The following is an 18,052-nucleotide window of genomic DNA, read 5'->3' as shown; positions in this document are numbered from 1 at the left end:
CTTACAGATAACCTTGGCCTGATCATGAGGATTTTGTTCAAAAAACTGCCACACTGCACTCTTCCTACTTTGGCAGACATTTTGCGGCCTAGCACGCTGTGATCTTTTGACCCTCTGGACAAGCTGTCCAGCAACTCTTTTGATGTTTGGAACCTGTCTTTGGAGTGCTCCGGGCCTGCCAGATAACAGCTGTTGCGATGTCGATGTCTGCTGTGGATGCTCCTCATCTGAGCTATTGGAAGCAGCACCCTCTTCCCCCAATGGATGCCAATCTGGGTCAACAACTGGGTCATCCATCACCTCCTCTTCTATGTCATGTGCACCTTTCTCTGTGTCACCGTGTATGGTGGTATAGTGTGCGGGAAGGGGCACCTGAGTCTCATCAGGGTCAAAATCTGGCTCTGTACACTGCGAGGACAATGTAGTGCTCTGAGTGAATGTACCAGCAGAATCATCCATCAGCGGCTGTGCATCAGTGCACTCCATGTCAGATTCATCTTGGCCTGGGTAATTCACCATTTGACTTGATAATCCAGGCATGGTATGTGAAAACAGCTCCATGGAGTAATCAGTAGTATGGCCTGCGTCATCCTTCAATCTTGGTTGGGGTGAAGGACACAAGGAAAGGTGTGGTTCATGAACATGAGCCTCCAATGACGACTCAGTGCTTTTACTTTTTACAACTGAAGAAGAGGAGGCGATAGAGCTGGAGGCTGAGTCAGCAATGTAAGACAAAACTTTTTCCTGATGCTCTGCCTTTAAAAGCGGTTTGCCAACTCCTAGAAAACTAAGCGTTCGAGGCCTTATGTAGACAGACGATGACGCAGGGTCAGCACCTCCTGCATTTGGTCCTATTTTGCTCTTGCCACTACCATCAGATCCACCACCAACACCATCATTACCAGCTGCCAACCCCCGCCCAATTCCACGGCCTCTTCCACCAGCCTTCCTCATTTTTGGTAGAAATGTAGACAAAATCCAACAAACTATATAGTAATGTAAAACAAGGTACAAGGTGTCTATAGGACAGGGGAGTTTTAGAATTTCTGCGTACACTTGTGGACAGTGGACACTTGTGGATTGTGTGTGGCCCACTGATATCTGAGCGCTATGTGACACGCTCGATGGCACAGCTGCCTGTGACCAAAGTGACGAGAGGATAATGGAGATTTTGAATCTCTGCGTACACTTTTGGACACTGGACACTTGTGGATTGTGTGCGGCCCACTGATATCTGAGCGCTATGTGACACGCTCGATGGCACAGCTGCCTGTGACCAAAGTGACGAGAGGATAATGGAGATTTTGAATCTCTGCGTACACTTTTGGACACTGGACACTTGTGGATTGTGTGTGGCCCACTGATATCTGAGCGCTATGTGACACGCTCGATGGCACAGCTGCCTGTGACCAAAGTGACGAGAGGATAATGGAGATTTTGAATCTCTGCGTACACTTGTGGACAGTGGACACTTGTGGATTGTGTGCGGCCAACTGATATCTGAGCGCTATGTGACACGCTCGATGGCACAGCTGCCTGTGACCAAAGTGACGAGAGGATAATGGAGATTTTGAATCTCTGCGTACACTTGTGGACAGTGGACACTTGTGGATTGTGTGCAGCCCACTGATATCTGAGCGCTATGTGACACGCTCGATGGCACAGCTGCCTGTGACCAAAGTGACGAGAGGATAATGGAGATTTTGAATCTCTGCGTACACTTTTGGACACTGGACACTTGTGGATTGTGTGCGGCCCACTGATATCTGAGCGCTATGTGACACGCTCGATGGCACAGCTGCCTGTGACCAAAGTGACGAGAGGATAATGGAGATTTTTAATCTCTGCGTACACTTTTGGACACTGGACACTTGTGGATTGTGTGCGGCCCACTGATATCTGAGCGCTATGTGACACGCTCGATGGCACAGCTGCCTGTGACCAAAGTGACGAGAGGATAATGGAGATTTTGAATCTCTGCGTACACTTTCGGACACTGGTGGATTGTGTGCGGCCCACTGATATCTGAGCGCTATGTGACACGCTCGATGGCACAGCTGCCTGTGACCAAAGTGACGAGAGGATAATGGAGATTTTGAATCTCTGCGTACACTTTTGGACACTGGACACTTGTGGATTGTGTGCGGCCCACTGATATCTGAGCGCTATGTGACACGCTCGATGGCACAGCTGCCTGTGACCAAAGTGACGAGAGGATAATGGAGATTTTGAATCTCTGCGTACACTTTTGGACACTGGACACTTGTGGATTGTGTGCGGCCCACTGATATCTGAGCGCTATGTGACACGCTCGATGGCACAGCTGCCTGTGACCAAAGTGACGAGAGGATAATGGAGATTTTGAATCTCTGCGTACACTTGTGGACAGTGGACACTTGTGGATTGTGTGCGGCCCACTGATATCTGAGCGCTATGTGACACGCTCGATGGCACAGCTGCCTGTGACCAAAGTGACGAGAGGATAATGGAGATTTTGAATCTCTGCGTACACTTTTGGACACTGGACACTTGTGGATTGTGTGCGGCCCACTGATATCTGAGCGCTATGTGACACGCTCGATGGCACAGCTGCCTGTGACCAAAGTGACGAGAGGATAATGGAGATTTTGAATCTCTGCGTACACTTGTGGACAGTGGACACTTGTGGATTGTGTGCGGCCCACTGATATCTGAGTGCTATGTGACACGCTCGATGGCACAGCTGCCTGTGACCAAAGTGACGAGAGGATAATGGAGATTTTGAATCTCTGCGTACACTTGTGGACAGTGGACACTTGTGGATTGTGTGCGGCCCACTGATATCTGAGCGCTATGTGACACGCTCGATGGCACAGCTGCCTGTGACCAAAGTGACGAGAGGATAATGGAGATTTTGAATCTCTGCGTACACTTGTGGACAGTGGACACTTGTGGATTGTGTGCGGCCCACTGATATCTGAGTGCTATGTGACACGCTCGATGGCACAGCTGCCTGTGACCAAAGTGACGAAAGGATAATGGAGATTTTGAATCTCTGTGTACACTTGTGGACAGTGGACACTTGTGGATTGTGTGCGGCCCACTGATATCTGAGCGCTATGTGACACGCTCGATGGCACAGCTGCCTGTGACCAAAGTGACGAGAGGATAATGGAGATTTTTAATCTCTGCGTACACTCTTGGGCACTGGACACTTGTGGATTGTGTGCGGCCCACTGATATCTGAGCGCTATGTGACACGCTCGATGGCACAGCTGCCTGTGACCAAAGTGACGAGAGGATAATGGAGATTTTGAATCTCTGCGTACACTTTTGGACACTGGACACTTGTGGATTGTGTGCGGCCCACTGATATCTGAGCGCTATGTGACACGCTCGATGGCACAGCTGCCTGTGACCAAAGTGACGAGAGGATAATGGAGATTTTGAATCTCTGCGTACACTTGTGGACAGTGGACACTTGTGGATTGTGTGCGGCCCACTGATATCTGAGCGCTATGTGACACGCTCGATGGCACAGCTGCCTGTGACCAAAGTGACGAGAGGATAATGGAGATTTTGAATCTCTGCGTACACTTTTGGACACTGGACACTTGTGGATTGTGTGCGGCCCACTGATATCTGAGCGCTATGTGACACGCTCGATGGCACAGCTGCCTGTGACCAAAGTGACGAGAGGATAATGGAGATTTTGAATATCTGCGTACACTTGTGGACAGTGGACACTTGTGGATTGTGTGCGACCCACTGATATCTGAGCGCTATGTGACACGCTCGATGGCACAGCTGCCTGTGACCAAAGTGACGAGAGGATAATGGAGATTTTGAATCTCTGCGTACACTTTTGGACACTGGACACTTGTGGATTGTGTGCGGCCCACTGATATCTGAGCGCTATGTGACACGCTCGATGGCACAGCTGCCTGTGACCAAAGTGACGAGAGGATAATGGAGATTTTGAATCTCTGCGTACACTTTTGGACACTGGACACTTGTGGATTGTGTGCGGCCCACTGATATCTGAGCGCTATGTGACACGCTCGATGGCACAGCTGCCTGTGACCAAAGTGACGAGAGGATAATGGAGATTTTGAATCTCTGCGTACACTTTTGGACACTGGACACTTGTGGATTGTGTGCGGCCCACTGATATCTGAGCGCTATGTGACACGCTCGATGGCACAGCTGCCTGTGACCAAAGTGACGAGAGGATAATGGAGATTTTGAATCTCTGCGTACACTTTTGGACACTGGACACTTGTGGATTGTGTGTGGCCCACTGATATCTGAGCGCTATGTGACACGCTCGATGGCACAGCTGCCTGTGACCAAAGTGACGAGAGGATAAGGGAGATTGGATTGCTTTTAAAAAAGCAGTTTGCGGAGCAGTGGGTAAACAGCAATGCCAGCGTGTCAGGAAGCCTTAGAAGGCAGCCCAACAACCAACACCACTGATACACCACAATATAGCCTCCCCTTGCACTGCACACACAGTGACTTGTGTGTTGTGCAGGCCAAATCGCTAGCAGCAGAATCAGTTTTTTTGTCTTCTTCCCTGCCTAACGCTCTCCCTACAGAATCAGCAGCAACCTCTCCCTATACTAAGATCGGCAGAAGTAAGATGGCGGTCGGCGTGCACGCCCTTTTATACCCCCTGTGATGCCCACCAAAGCAAGCCAATCACTTTCATGCCCTTCTGAAAGATGGTGGTGACCCGTGCCTATGTCATCACGTTGCCCACAGTGTCCGTGGATCCTGATTGGCTGAAAAAGAGCGCAAAACAAACTTTTGAAACGCGACTTTGGCGCGTAAGTCGCCGACCTCGTGGCCGACCTCATCCTAGGGTCGGGTTTCGTTTCATGAAACCCGACTTTGCCAAAAGTCGGCGACTTTTGAATTTTTTCGACCCGTTTCGCTCAACTCTACTTGGGACTTTTTTTTTACAGTGGCGGAGGAATACAGTGCAGAAGGATACCTACCTCCCGTCATTGGATTCCTGGAGCCCATAGAGAATGGTAGCATCAGCTGATGCTGCTGTTCTCCACGCAAGATCGTCGTGGGACACTCGTGGACTTCTGCGGATCAGGGGTAAGTATATTGGTGGTTTGTTATTTTAATATTTATTCCACAGATGACAATGGCTTCGGGGAACAAAGTGACAAGTGATGGTGAGTATTTACTCTATGTTATATGTACTGTATGTCTATATGTATGTATTGTATGAATGTATTGTATGTAGCATATATGTATTTTGCATGCATGTAGTATATATGTAGTATGCATGTTGCATGCATGTGGTATATATGTAGTATGTATGTATGTTGCATGCATGTAGTATATATGTAGTATGCATGTTGCATGCATGTGGTATATATGTAGTATGTATGCAGTATGTATGTTGCATGTAGTATATATGTATGCTGCATGCATGTAGTATATATGTGGTATATATGTAGTATGCATGTTGCATGCATGTGGTATATATGTAGTATGTATGTTGCATGTAGTATATATGTATGCTGCATGCATGTAGTATATATGTAGTATATATGTATGTTGCATGCATGTAGTATATATGTGTTATATATGCAGTATGCATGCTGCATGCATGTAGTATATATGTAGTATATATGTATGTTGCATGCATTTAGTATATATGTATGTTGCATGCATGTAGTACATATGTAGTATATATGTATGTTGCATGCATGTAGTATATATGTGGTATATATGTAGAATGCATGTTGCATGCATGTAGTATATATGTGGTATATATGTATGTTGCATGCATGTAGTATATGTATGTTGCATGCATGTAGTATATATGTAGTATGCATGTTGCATGCATGTAGTATATATATAGTATATATGTATGTTGCATGCATGCAGTATATATGTATGTTACATGCATGTGGTATACATGTAGTATGCATGTTGCATGCATGTGGTATATATGTAGTATGAATATAGTATATATGTGGTATATATGTAGTATGTATGTTGCATGCATGTAGTATATATGTAGTATATATGTGGTATGTATGCTGCATGTAGTATATATGTAGTATATATGTATGTTGCATGCATGTAGCATATATGTGGTATATATGCAGTATGCATGTTGCATGCATGTAGTATATATGTTATATATGTATGTTGCATGCATGTGATATATACAGTTGTGGCCAAAAGTATTGACACCCCTGCAATTCTGTCAGATAATACTCAGTTTCTTCCTGAAAATGATTGCAAACACAAATTATTTGGTATTATTATCTTCATTTAATTTGTCTTAAATGAAAAAACACAAAAAGAATTGTCCTAAAGCCAAATTGGATATAATTACACACCAAACATAAAAGAGGGTGGACAAAAGTATTGTCTAAGTATTATCTTCATTTAATTTGTCTTAAATGAAAAAACACAAAAGAGAATGAAGCAAAAAGCAAAACATTGATAATTTCACACAAAACTCCAAAAATGGGCCAGACAAAAGTATTGGTAGGATAGACTGTATTTTCAGACTATACGGAGTGAATGATGAATGCACGTATGAATGTCTCTTGGAACGCATGTGTTGTGCAGCCTAGCCTGCTAGCGCCCAGGCTTAGGCGTAGGTAGGTCAGAGTCTGAGTCAGGCATTAGTCATCATCAGTGACTCGGCACGCCTCAGTGCAAGTGCTCCACACTCCATAGCCAGCGTCTCTAGCGGCGTTCGCGGCAGTGACGCAGCGCTCTCAGCGGGCCTAGAGGGACTCTAACCCCGTGTCTTTGGGGGTAGAGTTCTGTGGCCACTTGCTGTGCGCTCTTTGGCCGGGCTCTGTGAGCTAAACAGGCTCCGGCATCCACGTTCAGCTGCTGTGTGGCTCTGTGAATTAACAGAGTCTGCTCCTGTTCACACTGGGTGATGTAACCCAAGTGTGACTGTTTTCACGCCGCTCAATTCTCCGCCATTTGTCTAGCAGCAGTGTACCACCTCTGCACTGTGGACTCCATTCCTCGAACGCACCTACTACTTTATAGTTTGGTGCGTTCCGCCAGCCCTAACACCTGTACACTGACACTATATACAGAGCTCCTGCGTATAATGCCACTGGTGATCACTGTATTACCTGTACACTATACACTATATTCAGAGCTCCTGTGTATAATGTCACTGATGATCACTGTATTATCTGTACACTGACACTATATACAGAGCTCCTGTCATGATCCCAGTGCAGGTTTTTGAGCTGCACACTGGGGGTTAATGTCTGGAGCTCTGTGCAGGTTTTGACCTGCACACTTGGGGTTAATGATTGTGGCCTCTTTCTTGTTCTGGGAGAGCTTCATAAACCCCTGGGTAGCTTCAATCCCTGCCAGTTATACTTTTGCCTTTGGCCTAGTGTGCTGACCCCCGTGTGCCTGTTTGTTGCTATAGCTTGTTTATATGGTTCTGACCCGGCTCTGTTTCCCGTTGTGAGTTTGCCTGTTGATTTTGTACTGCATTATTATCTGTGTATGACTCATTGCCTGTGACCTGACTACTCTCTGCTCGCCCCCTTTGAATCTTGCAGCTATCTCTGTGTGTGACTCATTGGCTACGTCCTGACTATTCTCACTGTCTATGCCCCTGGGTAACTTTGTCTCGCAGTTACTCTGCTAGGAATTGTCTTGCAGCTCCTAGCTCTGTGGAGTTTAGGCCACGCCTCTAGCAGTCACGTGCTTCAGGTCCTGCGGCTCTGAAGTACGCATCTATTCGGTTGCTGCCCGCTCCACAGGTAGCTTTGAGCACGCTTTCGCTTTACTCAGGACACGCACACTGGCTCAGTGAGCAAGTTCAGTGCAGTGTCTCTGACATTATAACTGGCCTACAATTTTTTTTTTCTCTCCTCACTTCTGCAGCATGGACCCAATGTGTGCTTTATCTGAGCAGGTGAAAAGCTTGACTCAGTCACTGCAGAAGCTTAGTTTGGAACACCAAGCTCTGGCCCATTCCCAACGGCGGGTTGAGGACTCAGTTCAGGGGGTACTTTCCGCAGGCTTCCAGCAGGTGGGGAATAGAGATGTCATTTTAGTCCCACCTGAATCCCCGGTTAAATTGCCAGATATATTTTCTGGTAACAAGGATGATTTCAGGGCATTTAAGGAGGGCTGTAAGCTTTTTTTTTCTTTGAGACCCCGCTCCTCTGGGGATGAGAAACAGAGGGTGGGGGTGGTGATGTCCCTGCTTAGGGGGTCCCCACAAGCCTGGGCATTCTCGCTTTCCTCTTCTCCCCCTGAGAGAATGTCTGTGGATGCATTTTTTGAAGCCTTTGGGCTTATTTATGATGAGCCTGATAGAGTGCAGTTGGCTGAGGACAAAGTGATGAGTGTCTGTCAGGGGGAGGACTCGGCCAAATGGTTCTGTACTGAATTCAGACGTTGGGCAGCGGAGATTTCCTGGAGTGATGCCACCCTTCGGGGACTGTTCCACAGAGGCCTGTGTGAACGTCTGAAGGATGCTTTGGCACTTCATCCTCCGCCTGACTCCCTGGAGGATGCCATGGTCCAAGCGGTTCGCATGGATCGCAGGCTGCGGGCTAGAGGCATTATGCAACGGGAAACGCCCTTATTCTTCAGTGGAGATGAGACCCAGACTCTTCCTATGGCTATGGGGGTGAGCGCTGTCACCTGTGAGGAAAAAGAAAGAAGACGCCGCCGGGAAAAGCAGTTGTGCTTCTATTGTGGGAAATCTGGACATTGGAAGAAGGACTGCCCCTCCTGTCCATCATCCTCCAAGATGGCGGGAAACGACTAGGTCTGGGTAGTAATCGAGGAGGCTACCCAGACCTTCAGGTACAATTTTCCTCATGTGCAAAAACAGTGCTGCAGGTGGAACTGGAACTTGGTTATGGTCCTGTTCAGACTACTGCTTTTATTGACTGCGGTTCGGCTGTGAACCTGATTGATACCAATGTTATGAGTATGACTCTTAATAAGATAGGGACAGTCAGGCTTCACGATCCTGTTAAACTTGTGGCAATTGACTCATCTCCTCTTACCCAAGACGGTATCTGTTGCAGGTCTGAACTTTTTTCTCTAAAAGTGGGTTCCACTCATGTGGAGAAACTAAGTTGTCTGGTGCTAGATAACTTGCCTGCAGGACTGGTATTGGGGATGCCTTGGCTTCAACGCCATAATCCTACCATTGATTGGGTTACAGGGGAAATCACTCAATGGGGATGCAATAATAAATGTGGTAACCGGGGACATCTTGTTAACGCTGTTAAATCCGTGTCTGCGTCGTCTGTCGATCTGGAAGGTATTCTGGAGTACCTGAAAGATTTCGAAGACGTTTTTTCCGAAAGTGAGGCTGAGGCGCTGCCACCACATAGACCCTATGATTGTGCCATTGATTTAGTACCCGGAGCCAAGTTACCTAAGGCTTGATTGTTCAATTTGTCTGGGCCTGAGCGCCAAGCCATGAAGGAGTACATAGCTGAGAGTCTACGCAAAGGGCATATCAGGCCTTCTGTGTCACCTGTGGCAGCAGGGTTCTTCTTTGTGAAGAAAAAAGATGGTGGTTTGCGGTCGTGCCTCGACTTTCGGGAACTGAACAAGATAACGGTTAGGAACTCGTGCTCACTTCCCCTCATCCCAGACTTATGTAACCAGTTAGCTGGGGCCCAATGGTTCTCCAAGTTAGATCTGCGGGGGGCCTACAATCTGATAAGGGTTCGGGAAGGGGACGAGTGGAAAACGGCATTCCTCACATCAGAAGGACTCTTTAAGAACCTGGTAATGCCATTTGGGTTAAATAATGCACCCGCTATTTTCCAAAATTTCATCAATGTTGTGTTTTCTGATCTGATAGGCTGTTTTGTTATTATTTATTTGGATGATATTTTGGTGCATTCCCCGGACAGTCAATCTCACTTGCAACATCTAAAGACAGTTCTCCAGAGACTCAGGGAGAACCAATTGTTCGCCAAATTGGAAAAATGTTCGTTTTTTGTACAGGAGCTGTCTTTTTTGGGGTTGATTGTGTCCTGTGAGGGGTTTCGTATGGATCCTAAGAACGTGCTGGCGATCGCTGACTGGGTTCAGCCTCGAGATCTCAAGGGGCTCCAGCGCTTCTTAGGATTTGCGAACTATTACCGGAGATTCATTAAAGGTTTCTCACAAGTGGTTAAACCACTCACGGATCTTACCCAGAAGGGAGCTGATGTAAAAAATTGGTCTGTACTCGCTAAGGAATCCTTCTCAGCGATTAAGAAATGTTTTATGTCTGCCCCAGTGTTGGTGCAACCTGACCCGTCCAAACATTCATTGTGGAGGTGGATGCTTCTGAAGTGGGGGTGGGGGCTGTGCTGTCCCAGGGTCCGGCCACCCTTACTAATCTCAAACCCTGTGCCTTCTTCTCCAAGAAGTTCTCTTCAGCTGAGAAAAACTATGATGTAGGCAATAGAGAACTTCTTGCGGTCAAGCTGGCGTTTGAGGAATGGAGGCACTTTTTGGAAGGGGCGGCTCACCCTATCACGGTTGTCACGGATCACAAAAATTTGGCATACCTTGAATCTGCTAAGAGGCTTACTCCTAGACAGGCCCGTTGGTCACTTTTTTTTTTCACGATTTCAGTTCTCAATTACTTTTCGACCGGGTTCCAAAAATGTTAAAGCGGATGCCCTGTCCAGAAGTTTTGATCCAGTGTCTCCCCCTGAGCCGCCGTCCTCCATTCTTCCCCCAGGGGTGGTAGTGGCGGGGGTCTCAACTGAGTTGGACCAAGAAATCCTAAGGGCTCAGGCCCTAGCTCCGGCAACCAGGCCAAGCGATAAACTGTTTGTTCCAGATTGATTGCGGCCTAGACTTCTGCAGGAGTTTCATGATTCTAGGCTGAGTGCTCATCCAGGTATCACGGCCACTAGAGAGGCAGTAGCCAGGGGTTTTTGGTGGCCTTCATTAAGGTCCGATGTCAAGGAATTTGTTTCTGCTTGTGGCATGTGTGCTCATTCCAAAAGCTCGCATAACCGACCGGCTGGGGAACTCATACCTTTACCGGTTCCTGATAGGCCATGGACTCATCTTTCCATGGATTTTATTACCGGCCTTCCACCTTCCAGGGGCAATACCGTGATCTGGGTGGTGGTGGATAGGTTTTCTAAACAGGCCAATTTCATTCCCTTGGCAGCATTACCTTCAGCAGAAACATTGTCTAGGTTGTTTGTGCAGCATGTGGTCCGATTGCATGGGGTACCCCTGAATGTTGTGTCTGACAGAGGTGTGCAGTTTGTGGCCAAATTTTGGAGGGTGTTCTGTATGAAATTGGGCATCTCACTCTCCTTCTTGTCGGCATATCACCCGGAGAGAAATGGTCAGACAGAATGCACCAATCAATCCCTGGAACAAATTCTCAGGTGTCTGACCTCCACCAGACAGGAGGATTGGTGTGATGCGTTACCGTTGACTGAATTCGCTTTTAACAACCGGGTTAGTCAGTCCACCAACATGTCCCCATTCCTGATTAACTATGGCTTTAATCCGCATTTTGGGGAGTTTTCTCGGGTGGATTCCGGTTGTCCAGGAGCAGAGGGGTCCGTTCAACGGTTAAAAAACCTCTGGGCTGAAGTCCGGCGTAATATCTCTCGGGCCCAGGGGAGATACAAATATTTTGTGGACAAAAAGAGAGCCTCGGGAGACATGTTTCAGGGGGGAGAGAAGGTTTGGCTCTCCACACGTAACATCAACTTAAAGGTACCATCAGTTAAGTTGGGACCAAAGTTCATTTGTCTGTACGAGATTATGGATATAGTCAACCCTGTGGCATATAGGTTGCGTCTCCCCGCCTCATTAAAAATATCTAATGTGTTCCTTAAGTCTCTGTTGAAACCAGCAGGATCTGTCAAAGAGAACTCTGAGACTGTTGTTCCTCCAGTGCTGGTGGAGGGTCAATTGGAGTATGAGGTCGGACATATTGTGGACTCTCGGCAGGTGCGCCGCTCTTTGCAGTACCTGGTCCACTGGAAGGGATATGGACCAGAAGAGCGCTCATGGGTCCCTGCTCGCTCGGTACATGCAGATCGCCTGGTTCAGGCATTCCATGCCAAGTACCCGGGGAAGCCTGGGGGTCCATAGGCCCCCCGTTGAGAGGGGGGTACTGTCATGATCCCAGTGCAGGTTTTTGAGCTGCACACCGGGGGTTAATGTCTGGAGCTATGTGCAGGTTTTGACCTGCACACTTGGGGTTAATGATTGTGGCCTCTTTCTGGTTCTGGGAGAGCTTCATAAACTCCTGGGTAGCTTCAATCCCTGCCAGTTATACTTTTGCCTTTGGCCTAGTGTTCTGACCCCCGTGTGCCTGTTTGTTGCTATAGCTTGTTTATATGGTTCTGACCCGGCTCTGTTTCCCGTTGTGAGTTTGCCTGTTGATTTTGTACTGCGTTATTATCTGTGTATGACTCATTGCCTGTGACCTGACTACTCTCTGCTCGCCCCCTTTGGTACCTTGCAGCTATCTCTGTGTGTGACTCATTGGCTACGTCCTGATTATTCTCACTGTCTATGCCCCTGGGTAACTTTGTCTCGCAGTTACTCTGCTAGGAATTGTCTTGCAGCTCCTAGCTCTGTGGAGTTTAGGCCACGCCTCTAGCAGTCACGTGCTTCAGGTCCTGCGGCTCTGAAGTACGCATCTATTCGGTTGCTGCCCGCTCCACGGGTAGCTTTGAGCACGCTTTCGCTTTACTCAGGACACGCACACTGGCTCAGTGAGCAAGTTCAGTGCGGTGTCTCTGACAGCTCCTGTGTATAGTGTCACTGGTGGTAATAACAGTGTTAGTATTGTGGTTTGTATTCATGATCAGTACTGTGGTATTCGGTCACTATGTTGTGGTAATTTGTGGTCTAGTCATGGCATGACAATATTCATTGTGTGGCATATTTGTTCCTTGTATTTGATATTATGTGGTGACTATGTGGTCTGGTCATGGTGTTGCTGTAGTTATTCCTTGTATGTGGCATTATTTGGTCACTATGTAGTCTGGTTGTGGTGAACAGCCCACCGCTGCCACCAATATGTGGTGAACAGCCCACCGCTGCCACCAATATGTGACGAACGGGGGTCCCGCTGACACCGAAACGCGACGGACAGCGGACCCTGTGTCACCACTATGTCACAATCCCACCACTGACACGGGTGTATCAGCGGACGGAAGGACGCGACACTCTGCCGGCACACGGCTATCACAGGCACAGTGGGGGCTTATCTTAGTTATCCCACCACTGGCACCATGTGACAAAAATGCAGCAAGCTAATCTTGCTCTAACAATTTATTGCAGGGGGGTATTTTGGTTGCCCCACCACTGCTAACAACCTTCCAAGAACTCCACGGATTTATGTATATCCCACTTTCCAGTTCCACTTTGGAACTCGCAGCTCTCCGGCGCCCCCCTTACCCTCAGGTCAGTCAGGGAACTGCACCTAGGATAATTAGTCGCTGGACGGGCTGCTTGTTATGCACGGATAATTAGGCTACCGCAGTAAGGGAATTCTCAATGCTGAGGCCGCCGACCCCTTTAGCAATATAAGACCCTTCTGTCCTGCCAACTAGCCTAATCAATCGCACACACCACGCTGCCACCATCCACGCCTTTCTTAATTCACCGAGTTAAATTAAGAGGGTCCGTGGCAAACCCCTGAAATCAGTAGCGATTATCTAAAAGAGGTGCATAGTTCGTTTCTTAGAGCATGGAGACAAACTGATAATTTTACGATTTATTCCCAAAATGTGGACAGTGATTATACAGATAAAAGTTGCTATAACGTTGAGACATAAAATATGTACAATACAAGTATAAAACAAAAATGGATGAAAGAACAGAAAGTACACTCACATGTGCGTAGTCGGTATCAGGCAGACCATGCGGCTGGGGAGAGAAGGCGGAGCCACACGTCTCCACTCATCTGGGTTCTGGTCAGCACGGATGCTGTAGCTCCAGCTGACTGGGATATGGTAGGGAATGACTCTAGACTAGGGCATGTGACCTCATGAAAGGGGCAGTCTGGAGAGGTCCAACCTCCCTCTCTCCAAGTTATGATTTGGCTACAAAACTTAGAATAACTATATCTCGTAGGAGGAAGTTCGCATAAACACTCACATGGTATCATTCTTTGTAGTTTGTTGATTACAATAATTCAAGGCCAAATATGCAGTATTTTGGACACAACGTTTAGAAGGAACCCATATCTCATTATCTAGAAGTCCGAGAATCATGAAACTTAGGGGCTTAGAAAGCTGGTTTCATTGCGTACACAGTGATATGTTTCTTATATCTCTGCTGTGTATGGTTTCCGTGATATGAATTGTTTTAATACTTCCCATAGTTGCATTCAAACCTCGTGGTTTTAGAACAAAGGGACATGAATTCACTTAGCTAATTAACATTCCTAGCTCACAGGAAATGGACGGTTTCAGGTTTCACAGAGCTGTGCACATGAAGACACTGGTGTGTGTGTGTGTGTGGGGGAAGGGGTTGCTGAAAGCTGACAGTGTACTTTCTCATAGAATGGAGGATTTTCTAGAAGGTTCCAACAGAAAACATCATATTTTGCAGACATTACATTATACTGGTCATGGTGTGACAGTATTTGTCCCTTGTATGTGGTATTATTCGGTCACTATGTGGTCTAGTCATGGTGTGGTGGTATTTCTTTTCTGTATGTGGTATTATTCCGTCACCATGTGGTGGAATATGTAGTCTAGTTATAGTGTGGTGGTATTTCTCCTTGTATGTGGTATTATCTGGTCACTCTATGCTGGTAATATGTGGTATTATTCGGTCACTATGTGGTCTGGTCATGATGTGGTGAAATTTCTTCCCTGTATGTGGTATTATTGGTTTTGGTATTGTGGATTGTGTTGTATATGGCAGTCATTTGTTCTCTCTGATATTAAGTAGAAGATTCTTTATTTCCATTAGAGATTAAATACTTGTACACAGCGGTAGAGATGCACTTACAGGGGGTTTCCTGTGAAGAAAAATAATCACCTCTCCACAGGATAAGTGATAACAAATTGAATGGTGGGCATCTGACTACTTGGACTCAATCAGCAAAATGTGGAACTTTTTATCCCCATAAAGCTGGAGTCACACATAGCAACTTACCAGCGATCCCGTCAACGATATCAACGTGTCAGGATCGCTGGTAAGTTGCTATGTGATCGCTGGTGAGCTGTCACACAGACAGCTTCACCAGTGATTAGCACAGCGATACCGAGCGCGCGGCATCGCTGTGTTCGTTAGCGCTGATGCCACCCCTGTAAAAAAATAGAATTAAAATAAAAAATATTGTTATTCTCACCTTCCGACGTCCCGCACAGCCTTCCCACCTCTCGCCATGCTTCCGGTCCCAGTGATCCTTTGCGAGAATGACCGCGAGAATGTCACGGTCTCACGGTCATTCGTGCAAAGGATCACTGGGACCGGGAGTGTGGAGAGAGGCGGGATGGCTGCCCGGGACGTCGGAAGGTGAGAATAACAATATTTTTTATTTTTTTTATTATTTTTTACAGCTGATCGCTGGTCTCCTGTCTGTCACACGCAGCGATGCGTGCTGGCCAGCGGGAGAGCAGCGACGAAAAAAAGTCCAGAGGTTTCTTGCAGCGATACCGGCAGGGGGGCCGGTCGCTGATCGCTGTCACACACAGCGATCTCGCTGGTGAGATCGCTGTTGTGTCACAAAAGTTGTGACTCAGCAGCGATCTCGCTAGCAAGATTGCTATGTGTGACTCCAGCTTTAGACTGGAGTGGCATGTCTGGCTTGACCACTGATCAATTCATTCCCTCAGTGGCTGCACTTGTTTTTATTTGGAAGCCCCAAAGAGAATGAATGGAGCTGCGATCAGATATACAACCTGTCACTGCATTTTAAAATGGGGATAAGTGTACTATCAACGATAAAACTTCCTCATTCTTCCGATCGGTGCAGTTTCTAATGGTCGGAGCTAAGCAATTAAAGAACCTCATTAATGTAAACTACCTTAATTATACATCCCAGTTATGGGGGCGCACAGAAGATGTGCAGTAGCCGCCTGTGTTTTACAGCCAATGCTCCACTATAATGGGGATAATAACTGACAGATATTTGCATATAGCTGCAGGGTGGGCCCCTAGAGTCCATTCCCTTAGTGGGCCCCAGACACCACAGTCCGACCCTGCCCCCAGCGCACATAGTGTGTGCTACTGGGATTTGCTGGTTTCTGACCCGATGGACCGGAGGGCATGTATGTATTATACATACTCCTGGTCAGAGGGCAAGGTCACCCAGAGTGACTGCAGACTTATCAATTTTGACCAGACAATCCTTTTAATAACATTATCTAACTAATAATCCCAATGAAGTATTTAGCATAAAAGTGAACATTTAGTTGTGTTCCTAAAAATATTTTCATTTTACTAGCTAAAACCTCTTACTCATTTTCTACAGATTTCATATATAGTTTTTTTTCAAGATGTGTTAGTTGCCCTGTGCTCCTAGTCTTGTACTCTGATCTTGTTGCTTGACCTCAGATTTGTCTTGACCATCCGTTTGCCTAGCTCTTTTGTTGTGATCCGCTACCTTCTTGGACTATTGAACTCGGACTGTTTCCTGACTATGCTTTCGTCTCACCCCTCTGTCTATGACGTACTCTTAGCCGTTGACCTCAGACCCTTAGACTACCCATCCTCATGACTTATCTTCTAGTAGTGACTAGCCTCACATTCTCTGCTTGTTTAGATTGATTATTGTTTATAAAAAAAAAGTTTAGAAAATAATTCATAGAGTGTACGGAGATGTGATTTCCTTTGTTTGAAGTATGGAAAGATTATTAACTTGTACCTATCAAGATAGTAGATATATTGTCGGAGAAAGGTCAAGATGGCCACAAATCACAGAAGCTGTGCTTTATAGCAATATTAAAGTGATAATGCACCGGGTATAATAATGAAGGAGCAAGATAAAAGGTAGATTAGGTTTGAGCAAAGTTTCTGAAAGTTTCTAAACGTTTGGAAAGGATATTAAACATATAATAACACATTGTGGAAGTGGCTAAACATAGAGATCGAGAGGAAACTAAAGACGACAATAAAGGTAAGCAGCAAAACTTGCAATTAAGTAATCAATAAGGACAAGGGATATTATTGACAGAGAATCCTGTAGTAGAGAATTGGCGACATTGATAAAATTCACCAGGAAGCTATGATGACAGCTGTAGTATGTATGGTATCGTCATTCTTATACAGTATTTGTGTTTTCAGATCTCTTGTTTAGTGTTTTGTTTATTTTTCAGATCTGGAAGGAGATTAGTCTATGATTAGATTTGCAGATTCTTGTAGAATGGCTGGGGTAAAGCAGATGCTTCTTCGCATCATCTTTCAAGGTAACATGATCTCAGTATTCAGATACAGATTGGGTGAAAGGCTGTGACTTCGGCCTCATGTTCTGCTCATTGTTTCCAGGCTTCTATCTGGGTTCTGTATGTCAGGAGTGGACGTTTCCCTCTAAGATTACTGCTCTGATTGGATCCTGTCTGGAGATTCCTTGTACTTATCATCCTGCCACCAATACAAGAACGTCCGGCACTGTATGGTACTTATATGCTACATTTAGCTCTCCAGAGATCCTAAACACCAAAGACTCATCATCTTCAGTAGTGAAAGAATATAAAGATCGGACCGCACTGGTATCGGGAGATAACAGCTGTACCCTGCGGATAGATCCTGTGAGGAGTGAAGATAAAAATGAATATTATCCGGGGATCGCAAGAGATAAAAAAACAAATGCATATAGCAAACAATCTATGACAGTGAAACTCGAGGTTAGAGGTAAATATTTCCTAAATGATTCCCGTTGAGTTATTCTTATTGTACAGAACAGTAATCAAAACTAAAGAATAGTTGTGTAGTCGATGATGCGACTATAATGACATCTCCATGTCTCTTACCTCTTTTGTAACATTTTGAAGACATGTTAGTACGATGTAAGGAACGGACTGAAGGAGAAATGTCCAAAGGATGAAATTTGATTGCACATGAACCCATAATTCGCCATAGAAGC

The 18,052-nt window shown here is 46.2% G+C and overlaps 1 protein-coding gene across 1 annotated transcript in view; it reads left to right on the top strand.

Annotated features, from left to right (window-relative positions):
* LOC141085294 (B-cell receptor CD22-like) overlaps positions 1-18,052 on the top strand; it is a 72,561-nt gene that overhangs the window by 32,689 nt on the left and 21,820 nt on the right. Inside the window, exons 3-4 of the mRNA XM_073570573.1 lie at positions 17,286-17,375; positions 17,455-17,820. Coding sequence (XP_073426674.1) covers positions 17,306-17,375; positions 17,455-17,820 — 436 coding nt within the window. The 5' untranslated portion in view covers positions 17,286-17,305. The remainder of the gene's footprint in view (positions 1-17,285; positions 17,376-17,454; positions 17,821-18,052) is intronic.

Source organism: Dendrobates tinctorius, unplaced genomic scaffold (genome assembly GCF_039654945.1).
Source record: "Dendrobates tinctorius isolate UK_male_01 unplaced genomic scaffold, ASM3965494v1 ptg000028l, whole genome shotgun sequence".
NCBI classification, from domain to species: Eukaryota; Metazoa; Chordata; class Amphibia; order Anura; family Dendrobatidae; genus Dendrobates; species Dendrobates tinctorius.
This window is presented reverse-complemented; position numbering and strand designations above follow the sequence as displayed.